This window comes from Podarcis melisellensis, assembly GCF_964234715.1.
Source record: "Podarcis melisellensis genome assembly, chromosome: 7".
Taxonomy (NCBI): Eukaryota; Metazoa; Chordata; class Lepidosauria; order Squamata; family Lacertidae; genus Podarcis; species Podarcis melisellensis.
The window spans coordinates 66,142,669-66,165,136 of NC_138539.1; the positions used below are offsets into that span (position 1 = coordinate 66,142,669).

At 43.5% G+C, this 22,468-nt stretch overlaps 1 protein-coding gene across 1 annotated transcript; it reads right to left on the reverse strand.

The window, feature by feature from the left end:
- Window positions 1-740: 740 nt before the first annotated feature.
- Window positions 741-6,877, reverse strand: LOC309374816 (serpin B3-like; the record flags this gene model as incomplete). Its single annotated transcript, XM_081919996.1, has 6 exons — window positions 741-1,133; window positions 2,993-3,154; window positions 4,755-4,897; window positions 6,064-6,181; window positions 6,389-6,532; window positions 6,872-6,877. The coding sequence occupies 6 exons, from the start codon at window positions 6,875-6,877 to the stop codon at window positions 741-743; spliced, it is 966 nt and encodes a 321-aa protein (XP_081776122.1).
- Window positions 6,878-22,468: the final 15,591 nt, after the last annotated feature.

Here is a 22,468-nt window from a genome sequence, read left to right on the forward strand (position 1 = left end):
ATTATAAGATCTAAAATAAAGATACAAAAATAATAATATCAGCAACAACGATCCCCAACAAAACCCCCTAAACAACATCCCAGCCCTAGAGTTCAGCAGACTCAGTTTTTGTAGCTGGAGTCAACCAGGACCTCCCAGGCCAGGTGGGAAAGACCTGCAAGGCAGGGGGCAGATCTCCCAGGACTCAGCAGGTTTGGGGGAAAACAAAGATTTGCCTAAGTACCAAAAGAAAAACGAAAAACATGGCTAGTTTCAGAACCTACTTGGTACACATCAGCATGTTTGACTGAGTGAAACATACATCTTTGAAGAAAAAGAGACAACAATGTGTTATTTGAATGCTTGCTTTTATTAAGAATCAGTGGTACAGAAAAATGTTACTTGCACTGAACACAGTGACAATGCTTCTTTTGGGTGGGGGGAATTTATGAGAAAAGTCTTGCACAAGCAACAATTCTAATCCAGCGAACAAAGGTCACCCTGAAAGATTAGGAAAACTTCCAGCAGTTTTCAAGAGCTTTTTGCCAGCAGCCATGTAAATATTAGCATATAAAAAGGGTTAAGAAGGGGGAAAGGAGATTTAGGATTTAGATGTTTTATTCTGGATTAAGATCTGCTGGGTTTCAAGCACTGTTATAAGAGGAAATCCTAGTACCAAATGTCTCATGTTTTCTACCTCTCACTGTACTGTAGCTGTGTTATGCTTATATCAGTTTTATTCCCAGCCACTAGAGTGCTGCTTATTCTGGTCTAGCAAATTTGCCAAAGGCAATAAGGCTTTGGGTGCATTTGTGCAGGACAAAATACAAGAAAGGATGGTTAGCCAGGAATGCCTTTGGTTCCTGACGTGGACGCCTATCCCTTGGGCAAGCGGGGGCCTCTGCTTCTTCACCGCCCTCCTCGTCAATCTCGATGAAAGTATCGTGGACCAGCTGAGTCAGAGCCACACCTTCTGTTGTGGTTGCACCAGATAAATCTGCTTTCTCGGGATCAGTCAGAGGTGACAGGTCTACGTATGCATTAACTTCGACGCTCTTTTCTAAGCTGAATTTAGGGATAACCACCTCAACTTCTTCTGGCTTCAGAATGCAGGACCAGTTGAGCAGTTGGTCGTAGCTAAGTCCGTCTTCCAGCTAGAGGTGCAAAGAAATGACAGTGACGTGATTGATACACTGATCAATAAAAGAAACCAGATTCAGATACCATTGTAAAATGAGCTTTTTGATAGGAAATAACCGCATGACATAGATCAGGCAACAAACATTGAAACAAGAATATTTTCCTAGCACATCATACCTCTAAATATTTTTCAGTTGTTTCAAAAATGTCATACTGACATTTGAGATTCAACGCATGCATAATTTGTAACATGACATGACATCAGCCAGGTGGGGGCTGCTCATACAAGGTTGAAATTTATATACAGTCAAATGGTGCCTTGTGACATTTCTAGAGTCTCAAAGTTGGTGGGACCAGTTTGCGGTTCCCTGGTTGTGCTGGGTCCATTTACCTCAGACCACAGCTAAATTGGTCCAGAAGAGAGACAGTGTATTGGAGTTGGGAGCAGGGGTGGCACAGCAAGGGTACTGCAGTCAGAGGGTGGCAAAAGTAAAAGAATTTGATAACCGAGCAGTGGCCAACTTGGGAGGGTTCATACTGACTTCAGTTGGAAGTGTAGGAAATGTGTAACAAGAACTCAGTGACCACAGCTCAGTGATAGAGCTTGCCCTTTGAGTGTAGAAGCTTTCAAATTCAGTTGTTGGCATCTCCAGTACAGTGGTACCTCGGGTTACATATGCTTCAGGTTACAGACTCCGCTAACCCAGAAATAGTGCTTCAGGATGAGAACAGAAATTGTGCTCCTGCGGCTCGGCAGCAGCAGAAGGCCCCACTAGCTAAAGTGGTGCTTCAGGTTAAGAACAGTTTCAGGTTAAGTACGGATCTCCGGAACGAATTAAGTACTTAACCCGAGGTACCACGGTATAGTATATGATGCATTTGAAACACTGCCACGCTTGAATAGGCAATGCTGGATAAATCACCTGGCCTGGTTGAAGGCAGTTTTACAAGGGTTTGAGAGTTAGAAACATAGGTTGGTGTGGTGTTTGCCTCCTAGGTGGCTCATAAGGAAAGAGTTAAATGAGTGTGATGTGATTGGCCAGAGAGAAACTGATAGGAGGACTTAGAGTTAGAAGTCAGTTGAGAGTTGGGGGTTGGAGAAGAAAGAGGGAAGATAAGTCTGTGGGTTGGTTGAGTTGTGTTTTGAGAGAGTGAGAGGAATTGTTAGGTGGAGTCAGATAGATAGCTGGGATAATCAGTTTGAAGTTGTTAGGAACGTATAGGACAGTAAAAGAAACTAAGATTAAGAAACTGCCAAGAAAAAGTAACTGAAACCATAAGCTTGTTCATGCCTATAAAATAAACTTGATTATTTGTTAATGTTAACAACTGTCTGGACTCCGTGTGTACCCGAGAGAAACGGGTTGGTGGCAGCGAAGAGGCAATCACAGTGGTGGCACAGGGATCAACAGACCGTCAAATGTCCGGAGACCCTGTGTGATCGCCACAGTTGGCATCAGTGAAGTGCTTCCGCTAGTGCAAGGACCTCTGTTTCTGCAAATGAACTTCTCCTCCCTCTCCTCCTTTGTGCAATCCAAAGTCCTTGCACTACTGAAAGCACATCACTGATGCCAACCTATCTTCCTAACTCTCAAACTTGAACCATAAACTGTGACCTGGCTTAGTGAGCTATAATGAATGTGTGTGCTCAGGCCCCAGAGCCCTCTTCAGGTGTGGACAACAACAGGGGAAGACAATAACAAGCCCTAAGGCTGGCAAGCAATAGGGATCCTCTGGATTGCCAAGCCTGGCACAAAAATGAGGGGCTTTGCTTTTTGGTTTTGTCAGTGCCACAAGCAACTTCAGTTTCAGAACCTGTTTGTAAAGGAGATGTTAGCCCTATGCAAAGGGGGAGGAATAATCAGAATGTTACCTGATGAAGAGATTCAGGGTCGCAGTCTCTGGGCAGCAATATGAACAAACTCAGCTCATTGTTTCTGTAGGGAATCTCAAGCATCTGCACATCACATCCCTCAAGTGTGCCGATATTATACTGGCCCTTCCGGTACATCAGCTGTACATTTGTGCAAACGTCCTGTGAGAAATATGAAGGAAAACAGAAAGTCAACTCATCTTTGTGCTCTGTGGATTAGTTTTGTTTTTGTCAGTAACTGATCTGCAGAAATCTCTGAAATGACATATTCAAGCTTACCAATTCAGACACGCGGAAATCCTTTTAGAGTTTCAAAACACCTGTTTGGCTCAAGATGCTGACAAATTCAAATTCAAATCATGGGCACCCATGAAAATTTCAAAACACCAGTCACGTTATAACTTATAATCACAAGCAACAATTTACGGTTCTCCCTATGCATGTTCTTGTTCTTAGTTTAGTTGGGTGGGGTGGGGTGGGGGAAAACAACAACTGAAATGTTTATGCACAGACCAATACAATAGATACAACAGGCAGAAAAATCAATACTCTCTGCAATTTTCAAGTGGTCTGTGGGAGAAAAAGCTCAGGAACTACTCTTTTAGAACATAGACCAGGCTTCCTCAACCTTGGCCCTCCAGATGTTTTTGAGACTACAATTCCCATCATCCCTGACCACTGGTCCTGCTAGCTAGGGATCATGGGAGTTGTAGGCCAAAAACATCTGGAGGGCCAAGGTTGAGGAAGCCTGACATAGACCCATCCAATTAAATTGATTTGCAGTAGGATCAGAAGAAATTTCTTAGATATTTATTCATATACCACTTTACTAAATTCACATACAACATTGTCACACAATGATAGGACAGTCACTATTTTATATGGTGTTTTAAAAGAAGTGGTCCAATATCATGGAAGATAGGTCTACCTGTGGCTTTTAGCCATCATGACAAAACATGTAAACTTCATGTACAGAAGCAATGGAGATTTGAGTAACGTGGAAAAGAACCCGTGTCCCCCTCCAGATGTTGTGGACTACAACTCCTATCATCCCTGACTACCTGAGGTCACAGGGAGTTAAGAATCGAACAGAATCTGGAAGGCGCCATTTTGGCTACCCGTGTACTAGAGATAAACAACAGAGGCAGACTTATTAAGAAAAGGCCACACAGATGTTGTGCAACCAACAAGAATTTTGCAAGAGCCTTACAGAGAAAAAGGACATACAGAAGGGAGTTGCTGGCAACAGAAACTGAAACTGTGAGTGCAGCTTATGAGCTGATACAGGCACTTTTTACAATGGTGGGCTAGGATGGTTAATACACTGTAGTCTTCACCACCAAGATCTGCTTATGAGTTGGTCTAGAAACAAGGAAATTTTAATGTTCTTGCACCCTCCTTTGTTCACTCGTTCTCTTGTTTAAAAACAAAATAATTCTGCAGAGCTAGAAAAGCCCAGAAAACAATACAGAACCAGTTTTATATTCTCCTTCCCAACTCATATGATCAACAAAGAAAGTGGTGGTTTAATCTTCTTTGAAACCAGGTTGAGCAGTTTATGTTGCATGATTCCTGTGTACCTCATAAAGACCCCGTTGTTCCAACAGAGCTTGAGCAACCTTTGAAAAGTACCTGAAACCAGCAATGGTGCCACATAGACACCATTTCTTAGAGTCCTCTTCTTGCTCTGAAAACATTTAGAGCAGAAGGAAATACAAAGCTCTAGCTGTATTTCTGGAACAGGTATATTTCTGGAACTTACCTCAGTCAAGTAGAATCTATCTACTCTGGTGAGTTCTTTGTCAAATTTCACATCCCATTGCCCTTTAAAGTAGAGAGCGTTCACGTGCAGAAGTTGAGCGAGACAATCAAAGCTGTCCTTCGGGAGAAGGTCCTGGATTTTACCTTTAAAACAATGTTGGGGGTAAGGCCTTCTGTAATTTATTTGTAGTACAGGAAGGAAGACTCACATTAATCCCTTGTTACCAAGGATGAGTCACCCATGTCTGTTTCCTCCTTCACAGATGTTTACATTGGGATCACATCCATACCATACATTTAAGCATATTGCAGATTTAAAGGAGATTTGGAAAGGGCACAAGGGCACATGGTGGGGAGGAGAAGGAGAAAGTCCTGTTGCATCACAGGAAGCATTGTGCTGGCTTCTGCTGGCACAACCATTTAGTTGGATATGGATGTGACCTTGCACTGTGACCTCTTTGAGGCAAGGATCTATCTATTTGCTTATGTCACCCTGTAAAGTGTCCTGCCCGTTGATGGTGCTACATAAATATTAAATACGAGAAGGCTTCTGGATCTTTAGGTATATGGACCCATTAATAATTAAAGGAAGGTTTCAGTCTGGAAAAGATATCATGCCCAGCCATATACAAATGGGATTGCGGGAAACATTAATGTCTTCAGGAAGAGACAATCCTTTATTTGCTTAAGGGAAATAAAACCTGCAAATTTGAATTTCTTTTTATTGCTAATATACAAAGTATACTAACTAAGCAAATGGTTGCTGCTACATTAACTGTAGTGTGTGCTAATACACTTAGCTTCAAAGGGATGGCATCAGATCACAAGTTATTCCAGAGCTCCCGTTGCTCGGTCCCTGCTCCTGCCCACCCAGCAGTTCGAAAGTACGTCAAAGTGCAAGTAGATAAATAGGTACCGCTCCAGCGGGAAGGTAACTGGCGTTTCCATGTGCTGCTCTGGTTCACCAGAAGCGGCTTAGTCATGCTGGCCACATGACCCGGAAGCTGTACGCCAGCTCCCTCGACCAATAAAGCGAGATGAGTGCCACAACCCCAGAGTCGTCCGTGACTGGACCTAACAGTCAAGGGGCCCTTTACCTTTACCTTTACTTTGGCTATTACTTCACTTTGGCTATTACTTTGGCTATTACCTTTACTTTGGCTATTACTAGGAACCTAGCCTAGCTATTCTATGAGTTTGAATCCTTGCTTAGATGTTAACACTTGCTGGATCCAGGAATGAGAAGGGTCTTGCAGGCATACAACTTACTCCTCCCCCCCCCAAAAAAAAACCCCACTTCATAATAATACCATGTGTCTGGACTTCAGCCCAAAGGTTTATCAGCCTCTGGACTTCTTCTGGGGCATTGTGAATGTCAGCTCCAACCACCTCGGTCAAGTACAGTTTCAGAGCACAGTACAGGAATTTCTGTATGAAAGCAGGAATAATTATTTAACACATTACTGAAAGTTCTGTCTCTCTGTGTCTAGAATTAAGCAGCTAACAACAAGCATTATCAATTTATCCAGGTTTTGAATAATTGCAAACCAGCTAAAGCATTTGTACCAAACTGTTTTGGAGATATGACGCTACTCTTTGAAAGTTGGACTGCATAATGAACCGTCCAGAAATTACCTGAAGGAAAGCAATGGACTGGTCTCCGTAAAGCCGGTTGGCAAAGCTGAGCTCATAGTTGGTGCTGGACTTATTGAGTTCTGCAAGGATTCTGTGGAAAGCAGTGTGGACTGCTGCGGGTTTCTCACACTCATAATCAGACACCTTCAAGGAACAAAACTAATGTCATTATATCATACATCTAAACATCTGAGCTCTGTGTGTTCATCACTTGATTAATTGCACATGTGACTGAGCCCTAAATGTAACATTCTTATGTGTCAATGGAGCCAGTTCACACATATTGTGGAGAGTAACCAAGGAATTAGAAATCAAAGGATGCCCAGGTATGTGTCAATCATGTCCAGGGCACATAGTTAATTGTTCCCAATCTCTTCACAATTAGAGTTGCATGATTAACATCTTCAACAGCTTTGGATGTTTCTCTATAGAGTCTATTGCACAGGTTGGTATTCAACTAAGTTTTACTCAGAGTATACTTACTGACATTTAAGGACCTAATAGTCTTTCTCATTAATTTCAATGGGTCTGATCTCAGTAAAATGTGGTTGACTTCCACCCATAGAACATACTGAAGGGGCTACTATACAGGAGACCAGGAATCACTCATTCTTTATTGAACCTGTGCTGCATGTTTCTCCAATTTTCCATGTATAATAGTACTAATACTCTGCATTTTGTCAAGAAGAAGAAGAGTTTGGATCTGATATCCCGTTTTATCACTACCCTAAGGAGTCTCAAAGCAGCTAACAATCTCCTCTCCCTTCGTCCCCCACAAGAAGCACTCCGTGAGGTGAGTGAGGCTGAGAGACTTCAGAGAGAAGTGTGACTAGCCCAAGGTCACCCAGCAGCTGCATGTGGAGGAGTGGGGAATCGAACCCGGTTCACCAGATTATGAGTCCACTGCTCTTAACCACTACACCAAGTTTTCAAAGAACATCACATACTATTTTTGCACTTCTTAAAACAAACTGTTTTGTTATCACAATTATAAAAAGTACAAATGATCAAAATCATAAAATAAAACCACAAAACTATAAAACAAGAAAACTATAAGGGCTATAAATAGATATTAAAAATAAAGTAAAAATAACCCTGCAAGGGTTTACTCTGTATTGCTGATGGGAAAGGGTAGCTTTCTTAGGGCTACCTGGTGGGTTCATAACCATCCTTTAAAATTCACACTTATTTGAATTTTGTGATGCATTTCTCCAATGAAAGAATGTTTTTAAAAATGCATATATTAAGGGATATGGTGCATAAATATGAACATATAGGTGAATATAGCATATAAATGCATTGTAACAGGAGAAATTGCTTGCAAGGATGCAAAATATCAGTCAAAACCGCATGCAAAGATAACAAACTTTTTATAAAAGAATGGAAATGGTTTACTGAATATTTACAGATAAATTGTAAACAGATAAAAACATTAGCAGGATTAATGTAATAACCTGCAATTTTTTCAGAGTATATATTTACAGTAGATAAATAAATGAGGAAGTTAAATGAAACTGGATATGCAGAAGATATTTTAAAAAATAATTTAAGCAACTGCAGAAAGAGGAGAAGGAAGTCAAAATTTGGAAATGTTAAATTGATTGGAAAACTAATGAAATGTATAAATTTGGAAAATATAAATAAACTTTAAAAACTGCATGCAAAGATGTGTTTATTAGGAGAAATTTGCACTAAAATGTTGATGAATTTTTATGAGGATTTCTTAATCTATAAAATGCATTTTTTGCAGAAACATCGGGAACTGAATTTAAGATTGGAAAAATGAGAAGCTGAAGGACCTGAAATTGACACACCCTTCCATCCCTACTTCTGAGTAAACATGCTAGGATTGCACTGTTGGAAGCTACACACAATATCAAGTCTTACCAGCTCTTACAGCTTAACTAATTCTCTTACATTTCCCAGTTTGGGTCCATTACCTCATGTTGAGGACAACATGGAGATTCGGGTCTCTGCCTGCTGTCTGTAGGACTGCCGCGTGGAGCTGCTCCTAGACGCATCCCCTCTTTAATATCGTGAGAGCGAAGGCCCTAAAATGAAAACAAAGCACTGCTGTGTCCAGTGGAATGTCAAATGCTGTCCGTTTAATGTAGTATGGCAAAACAAACTATTAAGCAGTGTGCAGAGGCCCTCCCCAAGAAAACACAGAGCAAGTTGATGCATTCTCCCCTTCATAGGAATCATCTCTTCTTGATAGACCCCTTGACGCATTCTAATTAATGCATGCTCCACCCCAAGAACCACAATTGAAATTGTTTGAGAGAGAGTGGAAAAGAGCATGTTAGCCCACTCTGTCACTGTCCTCCATAAATCAGATGAATAACTTCTGAAATGTGTGAACCCGCAACTTACAGATTTCAACAGCACCATAGCTTTTCCTGCCACTGTCTGCTTATCTTTCCATTTTCCTTTCCCACGTAGCAGAACATCCCCATCCTTATCTTGTTGCAAAGTTGTAGAGAACTCCCTTCTCTGGTCAACCTTTTCTTGTCACAGTTCCCTTTCCCCTGTGCTCTTTGCTTTTTCTATATCCACTTTTCTTTTAAATATCTCTTTCTCCATCCATTGCCTTCGGTTTTCCTGAGTGTAGGCTGTCTGCACTTCCCCAGCTCCTCAGATGTATCCCCAGTCCCAACCATCTTCTGTGTGTGATTTTACCCCCAACTAAACTGGCAACATTCCCTTCTCCCCTATATTTGATATAATATTTGTATACTGCTTTTCCATCAACCGGCTTAGCTCAAAGCAACTCGCAATAATCACAGTAGCCTTAAAAACAATAAACATTGCAATCACTATATCTACCACAATAGCATATAAATAAAAGCAAACAGCAGCAAAAAGTTCATTAAAACAATTATATAATTGTTAGTCAATTGACTATGTGTTGCTTGTTTCCCAAACTACTGAATACTTTGAGCTACTGGTCTAATTCAAGCAAAATACAAGAAAGTTAAATAAAGAAATACCACTGTTGGAGAGGTACGAAAATATAAAGGAGTTCTTAGTCTGTCTTCCAAGCGTCCATAGCTTCTTCTTGTCCCGAAATATCTTCTCCGTACTGGAGCTCCACACTCTTTAAGTTCATCCCAGTGAAGTATCTGGAATGGAATTGTAAGAGAACTTCAGTCATGGAAGTAAACAATGAGACAATACTAGTCAGTTCATTAATTGTGGGAAAGATAAAATGTGAACCCAAATCCTTACAGAAGAGATATTGTTCTTTCCCCTTAATAAGGATTCTTCCAAACAAGCATACACATGGGTGCTTTTCTTTGAGACTATGGAAGAATTGATTCATTCGACAGGGAGATACAGGTCAACATCCCCACTTTTGCTCCTTAGGAACTTTATTGGGGCCCCCTCCACCCCATCCCCAGTGACACCCTATATATGGCTGATGCTTTGTATGTGGCTCAGGCTTATCCACAAATATATTTTGCCTCACTCTTTCCAGGCACAAATTCTGTGTCCTAGCTCCCCTCTCTCTTTTTTGCTCCGGAGCTTTCCCCGTGAAAACCCGCTCTTTAAAGCTGAATCAGAGCAAACAACTATCTGGGTTTTCTGTGTATTGCTACTTGCTCCAATTCAGCGCTAAAGAGTGGGAATTCACGGGAAAAGCTCTAGAGCAAAATAAAAAAGTGAGGGCGCTCAGATGGAGCTTTAAAGTACAGACCATGTATGGAAAGCGTGGAGGAAAAGTAAGTGTGGATAAGCCCTCAGTGTGGGGACAGTAGATATAATGTCCTACAGCTGTTGTTATATTATAGCTCACATCATCCCTGAGCATTGACCATGCTGACTAGGTCTGATGCAAGTTGGTGTCCAACAACATTGACTATCGTTGATTTAGTGGCTCTAAGCCAGGCATTTTTCAAGCCTGGCTTAGACCATTCACAATAAGATTCTTTGTTGTTGTTTTAGACAATGAAGCCATTGAACAAAACAACAATATAATGTGTTTTTATGACTACCCCTCCCCCATTAAAGAGTTAGATCTTTCTTCTAATATCTTCGTTTTCTAACTGATATCCCTATCCCCACAACCTTGCAGCCTGAAGCAGCACAATCCAGCAGGTCTGTCCCATTATACTGAATATTTTGATCTCCTCTTCCTTGGATTTCAATTAATCTTCTAACAGAAGAAGCTGTAGAGCATACTCTTTCATAAGACCTCAGAGTGACTAACATATACGTTTCCCCTAAGCAGAGTACAGGTCCAAACTAGCTTAGCTTACTAGCGGAGATGTGTCATGTGTATTCAGACCAGTTGCTGACTTGCTCTACTTGGGATTGTGCAATTGCTCGTTCACGTCAACAATATACTTGAATGTAGCAAGACTAGGAATGTAGGAAGATGCCTTGTTCTGAGTCAAGATTGTCCATCTATCCCAGTGTTGTCTACCCTGGCTGACAGTTGTTCTCCAGGGTGTCAAGCAGACCTCTTACCTTAACCTTCCACCTTATCCTTTTAAGATGGAGATGCTAGGTATATAACAAGAGACTTTCTGTGTGCAAGGCATGTACTCTACCACTTAGCTATAGCTATGGCTACTCTCCAAAAATTGAATATCATGGGTGAATATTACAAACAGGATGTTATTGTTGTTGTGAAATCTTCCCTGGCCTGGTGTCCTCCAGATGTTTTGGATGACAAAAACATGGCTGGGATCTGATGGGAGTTGAAGTCCAAAACATCTGGAGGGTGCAAGGTTGCTGACAGCTGGCTTAGGGTGTTGGAAAACGTATCTCTAGTGCATAATCTAAGGTGAAATTGCTTGTGCATATATAGAACCATAGAACTGTAGAGTTGGAAGTGACCACCAGGGCCATGCAGTCCAGCCCCTTGCAATGCAGGAATCTTTCACCCAATGTGGAGCTCAAATCCATGACCCTGAGATCAAGAATCTCATGCTCTACCAACTGAGCTATCCTCTCTTTTAAAATGTATTTTTAAAAAATTGTATACGTCACCTGGAGCAATATTTGAGGAAGGCAGTTAAGAAATAAATAGCTACTACTGCTAAATAGCTACTACTATAAATCTGGGGCACCTACTCAATCACTTTTTTAGATGTTCTTAGTTTGTGGGTTGTTGTTTTTAATGTAATAATATACATTGGGAAAGAAAAGATGTACAACTTACAAGGCAATTAATACACTAATGTGGCACATTTAAGACTTCCTATAGACTTCATAAGGTTGTAGCAGTGAAATTTGTTGTTGTGTTTTATTGAGTTTATTTACAACACATGCACACACACTTGTCAAACGAAGCATGAAAATAATAACACAGCAGTGCAATTTGATACCTACCTTTTCCAAATGAGCTGCTGTATCACAACCAGATGCATAGAGGAGCAGGCCAACTGCTGCTGTGAGATTCGCAGGAGAAAACAGGACATTTTCGCACGGGTGCTCATGGACCACCTGGCGGTAAAAGTCTAAGGCAAACTTAGCATTTGCCTCACTGAGGGTGGTCATTGTGAAATCTGAATGTTCTGGGGGGGGGGAGAGAGAAGAGAAATAAGAAGACTAGGAACAACAAAAAGAGCATCTGTGGCTTCTGAATTGCATCTCTCTGTAAGGTTCCACTGCATGAAGATGTGAAAAAAAGAAACTCCACTAAATTTCTTACAAGTTACATATAGGTAAAGGTAAAGGGACCCCTGACCATTAGGTCCAGTCGTGACCAACTCTGGGGTTGCGGCACTCATCTCGCTCTATTGGCCGAGGGAGCTGGCGTACATGCTGTCGCCAGCATGACTAAGCCGCTTCTGGCGAATCCAGAGCAGCACACGGAAATGCCGTTTACCTTCCTGCTGGAGCAGTAACTATTTATCTACTTGCACTTTGATGTGCTTTTGAACTGCTAGGTTGGCAGGAGCAGGGACCGAGCAACGGGAGCTCACCCCGACGCGGGGATTCGAACCGCCGACCTTCTGATCAGCAAGTCCTAGGCTCTGTGGTTTAACCCACAGCGCCACCCGTGTCTCTCCAAGTTACATATACCCACTGACAAATTACAGATTACCATTTGCAGCCAAGCACCAGGTTATGCAATCAACCAGAATCAAGAGGTGCAGCATTTCCTGAACTCAGAATGCAGATGTGGGAATTGAATGGCTGGATGCAGACATCCAAGAAACACTCTCCCAGTATGTACAAAATCAGCAGGATGGGTAGAAAATCCTAACATATTTGTTTGCTTTCTGTCGGGAGGGGGGGGGACTTTAACAGGAAGCAGCAGTACCGTTAAGGAATAGCTCTACCATTTGAGAGTTGGTGTAGCATGGAGCATGGATAAAGAAAGAAAAAATCAGCCCAAGAGTCACTTTCTCCCATGGGCAACCTTCCAGGGGCCACATACCAGCAGCAGCCGGGGCCAGGCATTTCAGCCAGGCAAGAGCAAATCTATGAAGCCGTGGGGCCTAGGAAGGGTTGTGGCCTGGGAAAGACAGCCAGACAGACCTGGAGGTCATGGGGGATGCAGTAAAAGCAGTACTAGAGTTAGCATAATCTCCTTCTCCAAAATGTGAGACACAAGGCATCTTAGCAATGATCATCTCCCCCACCCATTTCTTTAGCAACCTCTATTTTTGCAAAAAGGGACGCGGGTGGTGCTGTGGGTAAAACCTCAGCGCCTAGAACTTGCCGATCGTATGGTCGGTGGTTCAAATCCCCGCGGCGGGGTGAGCTCCCGTCGTTCAGTCCCAGCTCCTGCCCACCTAGCAGTTCGAAAGCACCCCTAAGTGCAAGTAGATAAATAGGTACCGCTTTATAGCGGGAAGGTAAACAGCGTTTCTGTGTGCTGTGCTGGTGCTGCTCGCCAGAGCAGCTTCGTTACGCTGGCCACGTGACCCGGAAGTGTCTCCGGACAGCACTGGCCCCCGGCTTCTTAAGCGAGATGGGCGCACAACCCCAGAGTCAGTCACGACTGGCCCATACGGGCAGGGGTACCTTTACCTTTACCTTTATTTTTGCAAAGCCCCTTAACTTAATCTAGCGTTTCAATCACCCTCGAAAAGGATAGACGTTTACCTTGCCTTCAAGGAGTCTAGTGGAGAGTGATGTGTGTTCCTATGGACCGGGGTCATTTATAATGATCCTCTTCCACCTCCACTGGCACAGATCTAGCTTGCATCTACAAATCTTTAAGGAAGTATAGAAATTTAATCTGACTAATTATGCTGGTGTAAGAGGCATAAAAAAAAAAAAATTGTTCATTGATGGTAATACTTGGTAATAATCGCCATCACTGAATCTTATTTAGAGTACAGAGCAGACAGGTATAAAGTTAACAATCATGCATGCTGCATCTATAACTCGCCCACAGAAGCCTTACACTCCAACAATTTGAAAGCATTAAAGCACACACACAAAAAACAATATTATGAAACTATTCTTTAATGTCTGCAAGTGATTCGGTGTTGGCATTCACAATTAATGTGGCTGACGTAGTGATTGTCACATTTTTTATCTTTCCTCATTGCCTTTATTCCATGGAACTCCTATGCATATTATAGAGAAGGGATGGGGAAACTATAGTCCTCCTGATGTTGTTGGATTGCATATCCCATCATTCTTGATCATCGTCCATGCTGACCGGGGTTGGTGGGAGCTGAGAGTTCAACAACCTCAAGTCTTTTCTAGGGGGGGGCGGGAAGTCAATCAAGCTGGTTAGCTGGATCCTCATTTCCTGCCTCCACTTGGGCCAAGTTCGAGATGTAGGTGGGGCTTCTCACTTGTCAATCCCCTGATGTCACAATGATATCAGGTAACCTCTTTTTCATAGGGCTGTGCACTGGGTTTTGCAAAGCTCAATGACCAGTTGATCAATGGGGTTTGCAAAGCCCTATGCACCATGCTGTGCAAAAAAGTTCACCTGATTTCATTCAAATTTGGCATGTGGGAGCAGGGAATATAAGGAACGAGCCTACCATTGTTTTGCAAGCCCTGAAAATCAGCTGGTTGTCAATGCTTTCAAAGCACTGTATACTACACTATGGAAGGCCAAACAACTGCCGTATTTTTTGCACCATAACACTCACTTTTTTCCTCCTAGAAAGTAAGGGGAAATGTCTGTGCGTGTTATGGAGGGAATGCCTACAGGTGGCGGGGGGGATCTGCTGCAGGCTTGAGCTGAGGATCCATGGTTCCCCTTCCTTCCCTCCTCCGTGGCTCGCTTTGAAACAGCAAAGCGGGAGAAGAGCCACTAAGTGGGGAGGAGAGAGGGACAGAGAGCCTGCTTGCTTTAAAGGAGCAAAGCGGGAGAGGAGAGGAGCCTTCTCCCCTTATACCCCTCTTCTTCATTATTAGCAGCATCCTTCTCCACCCACCCCATGCATGCTCCTTGTCCCTTAAGTGCTTTTCCTTCCCTCCCCACTTAAAACGTGGTTACAAAGCACGGATCCACATGGGTCCTCAGGATTTTTGCACTGGGTCACCCCAAATTCACCATCAGATCACATGTCTGTGGCCACAGCATGAACCACAAAAATCATACATCCACTGTTTCGTTTAGAATATTTTTTTTCTTGTTTTCCTCCTCTAAAAACTACGTCCGTGTTATGGTCGGGTGCGTGTTATAGAGCGAAAAATACGGTAATCATTTTGCTCACAAGATGCTGTGCACAGGCCTTGCAGGAGCTGATGATCAGAGATGCCTGAAAAACCCCTTTCTGTGTGCCCCACACCTGACCTCATACGGCTTCGTATGTGATGTTAGGTGCAAGACAGGTGCAAAATAGCTCGGGGAGATATGGTGGGCCTAATTAGGCCCACAAGCCAAAGATTGATGTTCACATGGAACACTGATAGGTCTGTTGGACCTCAGAATTGCCCTGTGTGAACTAGCAATGCACCTGATTCTGAAATACTCTTGACGCTCTCCAGGGGCTGCATAATGCAGTGGAAGATTAGTAATAGCAGAGATTGGTTAACTCATCTTCCAGATAGCCCAGGCTTCCTCAACCTCGGCCCTCCAGATGTTTTGAGACTACAGTTCCCATCATCCCTGACCACTGGTCCTGCTAGCTAGGGATCATGGGAGTTGTAGGCCAAAAACATCTGGAGGGCCGAGGTTGAGGAAGCCTGAGATAGCCTGCCTGCCAAGGTCCCTGATAATCCAAATAACACTGTTCAAAACCCTCTGTATAGAACATCATCAGTGTTTCACTGCAAGTGCATAGCATTGTGTAAAAAGCAGTTTCTGGAGCTTTCTAGGAACTACTGCAGGCTGTCTTGTGACTGCTGTTGTTTTACGTTCTTACGCAACACTACGGCTTGGTGCTGCAAGCAGCATCACCCTTGGGTGGAAAAGATGTAAGTGAAGATTGAGGCTCAAGCACATTCATCACCTTCCCTAGATATTCTTGACTCACACCTGAGGATTCGGAATAAGGGTGGGGCGTTGCCAACCCTCAAAACAAACAAAGTAAAAAAAAAATACTCACCTTCTCTGAAAATTTATTAGATTTTTAGCAGCCTAGTCTTGATCTCTCCTAATATGTCTTACGCTGATACATTAACAGTAGAAGTCAGGTGCTTCCTTAAAGGTTTTTCCATAACCAAAATTGCCTGCTGAGTGGGAATGTATATGCAAGCCATGAACTGGGTGGTCCCTGATTCAAATCCCCCTGGAATCAAGAACCCTTTGCCTTTACCAAACCACTATTGTCTCATCTGCACCCCTCGTCCCACTCACACATCTCTGCTGTGGATGTTATAGCAATAATTGCCTGTTGTCTGCAAGGCTATTGTAATGACTGACAAGTCAATGTATGCAAAGTGCTTTCACAGCCTGAAATTGGCTATATAAATGCTAGATATTATCATCTTCAGAGTAGTTCTGTCTCCCCATTATGGGTGCAGTGCTACAGTGGCAACATGTGCTAATAAGAGTATAAAGGTTGTCGGGTGGTATAAGTGCAAAGTGGTAAAATGTTTGCCTTGCTCAGATAATTAAAGGAGAGAATGGAAGTTTAGCATTTAGCCTGCTGGTTGGCAGATATAACACAAACTATGAAGACAAAAGTGGTGTGCATGGCATTGTACTGTAGGGCCATGTAACTAAGCACTCAAAGATAACTAGACATGGAGAGAGAGAAATACGTCTGCTGGCAGATAAGAAATGGAGAGCTTTGCCCTTCTGCCAGTGTTTCTAATATTATGAAATGGGAGGCAGACTCCCCGTAATCTCTGCATTCAGTGAAGTGTCCGAATTGGAGAAAACTCATATATTCCTGAATTTAGCAAAGGCTGGGATTTAGGTGGCACTGTGGTCTAAACCACTGAGCCTCTTGGACTTGCCAATCGGAAGATTGGTGGTTCAAATCCCCGTGACAGGGTGAGTGCCTGTTGCTCTGTCCCAGCTCCTGCCAACCTAGCAGTTCAAAAGCACGAAGTGCAAGTAGATAAACAGGTACCACTCCAGCAGGAAGGTAAACGGCGTTTCCGTGCGCTGCTCTGGTTTCACCAGAAGTGGCTTAGTCATGTTGACCACATGACCCATAAAACTGTCTGCGGACAAATCCGGCTCCCTTGGCCTGTAAAGTGAGATGAGCACCAGAACCCCAGAGTCATCTGTGACCGGACTTAAACGTCAGGGGTCCTTTACCTTTACCTTTTTAACTTCCTCATGAAGCCAATTTGGTGGGTCGTTGGAGAAACAATGGTGCTGATGGGCAGCCATTAGCCCCTCAATGGAAGTCTGCCAGGGACAGAGGGAGGTTGCCAGGGTTAAAAGGAGGGAGTGAGGGTGTCCTTTTGCAACAGAAGTTTTAGGAGCAGGGGTTTCTGGGAAGAAGGAGCAGGAAGTGGGTGGAATTCCATGCGGGGAATGAAGGGCAGCAGACATGCTGGCTGACTGAAGCAGGCTGTCACAGATAGACACAGAGATGGCACTTAAAATCCCTCCGAATCCAATGCTATGCTGCTGGAAAGGCCAAGCTCCTCTTGGGATGTGGATCCTGTGAACTCTGCCTCTTCCACAATTCTCAGGTAGAAATTCGTGTGAATAAATCATGTTTCTTAAAGACACTAGTCTCTGCTCTGTGCCTCATTTCGCCCAAGGAATCTCAAACCCTAGTTAAGTGCCAAGACCCCTGGAATCTCTTGTGACCGCTCAATCAGTTGACCCCCCACAACAACCTCGTGAGGTAGGTTAGGCTGAGAGGCAGCGACAGGCCCAAGGTCACCCAGTGGCCCAAGGCCAAATGGCAATTTCAAAATGGCAAGGAACTGCACGCATGTGATCACATGGGATTCTGTACAAGCAAATGTGTGGGGCTAGCAGAGGAAGGACACAGTAGGGGTCACAGTTTAAAATTTGAAACCATAGGGATGGGTAAATCTGTCGATTTTGGCTTTTCTCATTTTTCCAATATTAAATTCTGTTCTCCACATTTCCACATCAGTGTGAGATTGCCCCCCCCCTTTACAAATAAATAATCCTCATGAAAATTTCCTAATGCAGTGTGTCTTTGTATGCTGGTTTCACTAATATATGCATTTATGTGCACACTTTAGAAGAAGAAGAAGAGTTTGGATTTGATATCCTGCTTTATCACTACCCTAAGGAGTCTCAAAGCGGCTAACATTCTCCTTTCCCTTCCTCCCCCACAACAAACACTCTGTGAGGTGAGTGGGGCTGAGAGACTTCAGAGAAGTGTGACTAGTCCAAGGTCACCCAGCAGCTGCATGTGGAGGAGCGGGGAAGCGAACCCAGTTCACCAGATTACGAGTGCACCGCTCTTAACCACTACACCACACTGGCTTTACCCTAGTGTATGCAGTTTTGTACACATCACTCAGCCAGAGAACTGTACTGCAAAATTCAGGAAACTGCGGATTTTGAAGGACAGCTGGGTTCCACTTTGCAGAAGTACAGATTTGGTAGGTTTGTCTTTAGATGTGAACTGAGGTGAATTTTCCACCGATCCCTGATGCAGGGTGGTGATGTGCAAAATAAGAAGGGCAGGTAGCTGTAAGAAAAATGAAGAAGACCGAAGCTCAAACAGGCACACTTTTAGGGAGATGCAATTCATTGTGAATCTGTTACAAATTGACCTACAGTACACTTAAAGTATTAGTCAATGTCTGAGCAGTTTATAATAATTAAAGTCAAGCTTCTCCGAACAGACACATGTGCTCCTTTGTGAGTACAGTGATCATGATAAGAGATACGATTCTGCCCCTATTTCACAATGTATGCATTATAGCTAATGAGTTAAAGATGTATCTTCTCTCCCGACAATCTGGAGACGTATAGGTAAGCACATTTCAAAACACAGGAGCAGAAGCCATCAGCAGAAAATAGCACAGTTAAATAACAAAACAGGCACTACGCCGCCTTAGTGGCATCATTGGAGGGTTTTTTGAAGTAGTTATCTCAGCAGCAACCTCACTATTTTAGAGGAGTTTTTACAATGTAGGGGTACATCTGAGGCTGAAGTGACTCCAAAAAGAAGATATAAATACAGAAGAAGAAGAAGAAGAAGAAGAAGAAGAAGAAGAAGAAGAAGAAGAAGAAGAAGAAGAAGAAGAAGAAGAAGAAGAAGAAGAAGAGTAGTTTGGGATTTGATATCCCGTTTTATCACTACCCTAAGGAGTCTCAAAGCGGCTAACATTCTCCTTTCCCTTCCTCCCCCACAACAAACACTCTGTGAGGTGAGTGAGGCTGAGAGACTTCAGAGAAGTGTGACTGGCCCAAGGTCACCCAGCAGCTGCATGTGGAGGAGCAGGGAAGCGAACCCCGTTCACCAGATTACGAGTGCACCGCTCTTAACCACTACACCATGCTGGCTCCAGTACCTCCAGTTACATAACCCTCTGGTCACGTAAACCTCAGGATGAGAAAGCAGCAAATGCGGAAGTATTTTACTGGGTTTCGCCGCACGCACATGCGCAGAAGCTGTCCTCAGGTTGTGGAAACCTCGGGATGCGACCGGACCTCCAGAACAGATCCCATCTGCAGCCGGAGGTACCACTGTAGTGTCTTACTCACGCAAGTCCCCTCCATGCATGCATGCAGTTAGCAACGTTCATTTGACCCATCTTCTTTAGAATCCGAGTGCCACAGGAGCCTATGCCTAGGGACCGATGTCCCTTTGCTCTCCCCACCATAAAATATTTGAGGAGGCCTGCCCCCCCTCCAAAGTTGATGGGCATTGCCATTCAAAGGGTGTTCGTGTGGTGAGTTTCGCGATCAATTATGTGAAGCAGGGCTTACCTGCCTTCCCTCCCCCCCCCCCGCAAAAAAAGATTGACATCTCTGCCTAGAACCAAAAGCAAGTCTCATCAGGCAGAAATCAAAATCAGAAAGCGAAGGTGCCCCAAACTGAAGCGGCTTAAGCACAAGCCCAGTTCATTAGCAAAGCTAATGTTTCGGAGACTTCAAAGCTCCAGAATCTTTGATATGCTGAGGATGTGCTGTTATGCCACTGCTTGCCAAAAATGGTCGTATCAACAGAACATTTAGCAGCAGCAGCAGCATATTAAAGCCCTGACAAACTCAAAGGTGTTGCTCTGGAGGAAACAAAGCAAGGATTCCCGAAACCTAAAAGTTAAAGCACTTTAATGCATGGTATGTGCACAGACTAGTCTGGTTAGCCTATACCTAGCACTAGCTATTGTTGCTACTGAGCACTGGTTAAAACACAGGGCTGTATAATGGACCAGCCGCTGAGCACAAGAATGCCTCCATCATGAGGTCAACCAGGTCACATCACTCCTAGAATATGCACTACAATGCCATGCCTAGACATTGCCCAACAGCAACCACCATGGAGATCATCAGCTCACACCCATTCTGGTTTATATCGCTCAGACACTGTGTGTGGTAGCTGCAATGCATGGCTCCCACTTGCGGCATTCCATCTGCTACCACCAACAGCAGTGACAATGGCAATTATGAGTATGGGTAGTGGCAACCCAGTGGCATGCGGCGTAATATTCTTCGAAGCTTTGGAAAGGTGCAAGGCTGGTGCTGTCCTATAAACTTTATTGAAATACACCCTGTTAAAAAAAAGTAAAGTAATATGTGGCCTATCAGAATCATTTCTATCTGAGAGGGATGGCTCAGTGGGAAGAGCATGAGACTGTTAATTTCAGGGTTGTGGGTTCAAGTTTCACATTGAGTGAAATATTCCTACATTTCAGGGGGTTGGACTAGATCAGTGTTTCCCAACCTTGGGCCTCCAGCTGTTTTTGGACTACAATTCCCATCATCCCTGGCCACGGGTCTTGCTAGTCAGGGATGATGGGAGTTGTAGTTCAAAAACAGCTGGAGGCCCAAGGTTGGGAAACACTGGACTAGATGACCCCTGTGGTCCCTTCCAACTCTACAAATCTGTGATTCTATCTGCTCAGGTCTCGCCTGTGGAGAGAGAAAGGAGGAGGGAAGCCCAAATTGCATGTGATACCCCACACACAATTAATTCCCCCCTGGTGTCTGCCATGTTTGAAGATCCCAACATAGTTTTTTTGCCACAAATAATCAACCATGCAAAAAATATTCATGTAGATCTCAGTAGGGAAATGAAGTGAAATATTTTGTACCAGAAAAGGCAAGACTACTTGAACCAGAGGCGAGGAAAGCTAAGGCAGCAATTGCATACACATTTACCTGAGAGTAAGTCCCTTTGAACTCAGTAAGGTTTACTTCTGAGAAGGCATGACTGCAGTATATGATTTATATAAATGCATTTCCAGAATGACCAGTTAAGACATTTTTAACCTGGGCAATGAATTATTAATCCCATTCTCTAAAGATGTAGCAAAGCCTCCTTTGGCATTTAGTGCCTGATTCTGTTGTCTTTTTAAAGGATTATATCTGTAGGCACCAAATCCAAGGAGCAGGTGGTAACAAAAAACAAAACAAAAACAGGCCCTGAAGGACAGGTAATTATTGCAGGAGACTTGCACACCTATAGCTATTAAAAGAATATGAGGATTTAGAGCTCATGGTGTTTTGAAACTCATCCTACATCAAAGGAATTTTGCAACAGATATCAAATATGTAACACGACACATTTAGATTAGGCGAAGGGAATTGCTGAGTATACACTATACCTCAAGTGCATTTGAAGCACATTTCCCCCCCCCCTCAAAGAGTTCTGGGCATTGTGGTTTGTTAAGGGTTGCAACCCTTAACCCTTAAGCAACCCTCTCCGCCTCTGGCTGAGAGATAGGTTATCTTAAGCTAAATATAAACCTATATTTTTGAAAGCCCCTATTTTCATCAGAGAAATGCTGGAGAGTATAGAGTTATGCAACCCTTGAGCCAATGAGATAAGCAGCTATACAACCTTTAGAAGATATCTGAAGGAAGCCCTACGTAGGAATTTTTTTAAAATGTTTTACTAGGTTTTTAAATATGTTGGAAGCCTTCCAGAGTGGCTGGGCCAACCCAGCTAGATGGGCAGGGTATTAATAATAAAAATAAAAATTATGGGATAGGACATCCCTATTTTCATTGGAGCAATGTTGGAGGGTATGGGACTGTACACAACCTGTGCAGGTGCTCCAAAATTGGGGAGATCAGGGCATGGCCTAATCCTCACAGAATAAGAAACAAGTCTGGATACCAGCTGTGCTGTAACCAGCTGTCTGTTCCTTGCTAGCATAAAAAAGGGGTGGTAAAACTTTTTGAGCCCAAGGACCACATAACCATCTGGCACTACACGCAAAAAGGAGGCGCTGTGGTCTAAACCACTGAGCCTCTTGGTTCGCCGTTTGGAAGGTCGGCAGTTCGAATCCCCACGACAGGGTGAGCTCCCATTGCTCTGTCCCAGCTCCACCCAATCTAGCAGTTCAAAAGCACGCCAGTGCAAGTAGATAAATAGGTACTGCTGCAGCGGGAAGGTAAACAGTGTTTCTGTGTGCTCTGGTTTCTGTCACGGTGTTCTGTTGCACCAGAAGTGGTTAAATTATGCTGGCCACATGACCTGGAAAGCTGTCTGTGGACAAACGCCAGCTCCCTCAGCCTGAAAAGTGAGATGAGCACCACACCCCATAGTTGCCTTTGACTGGACTTAACCATCCAGGGGTCCTTTAAAG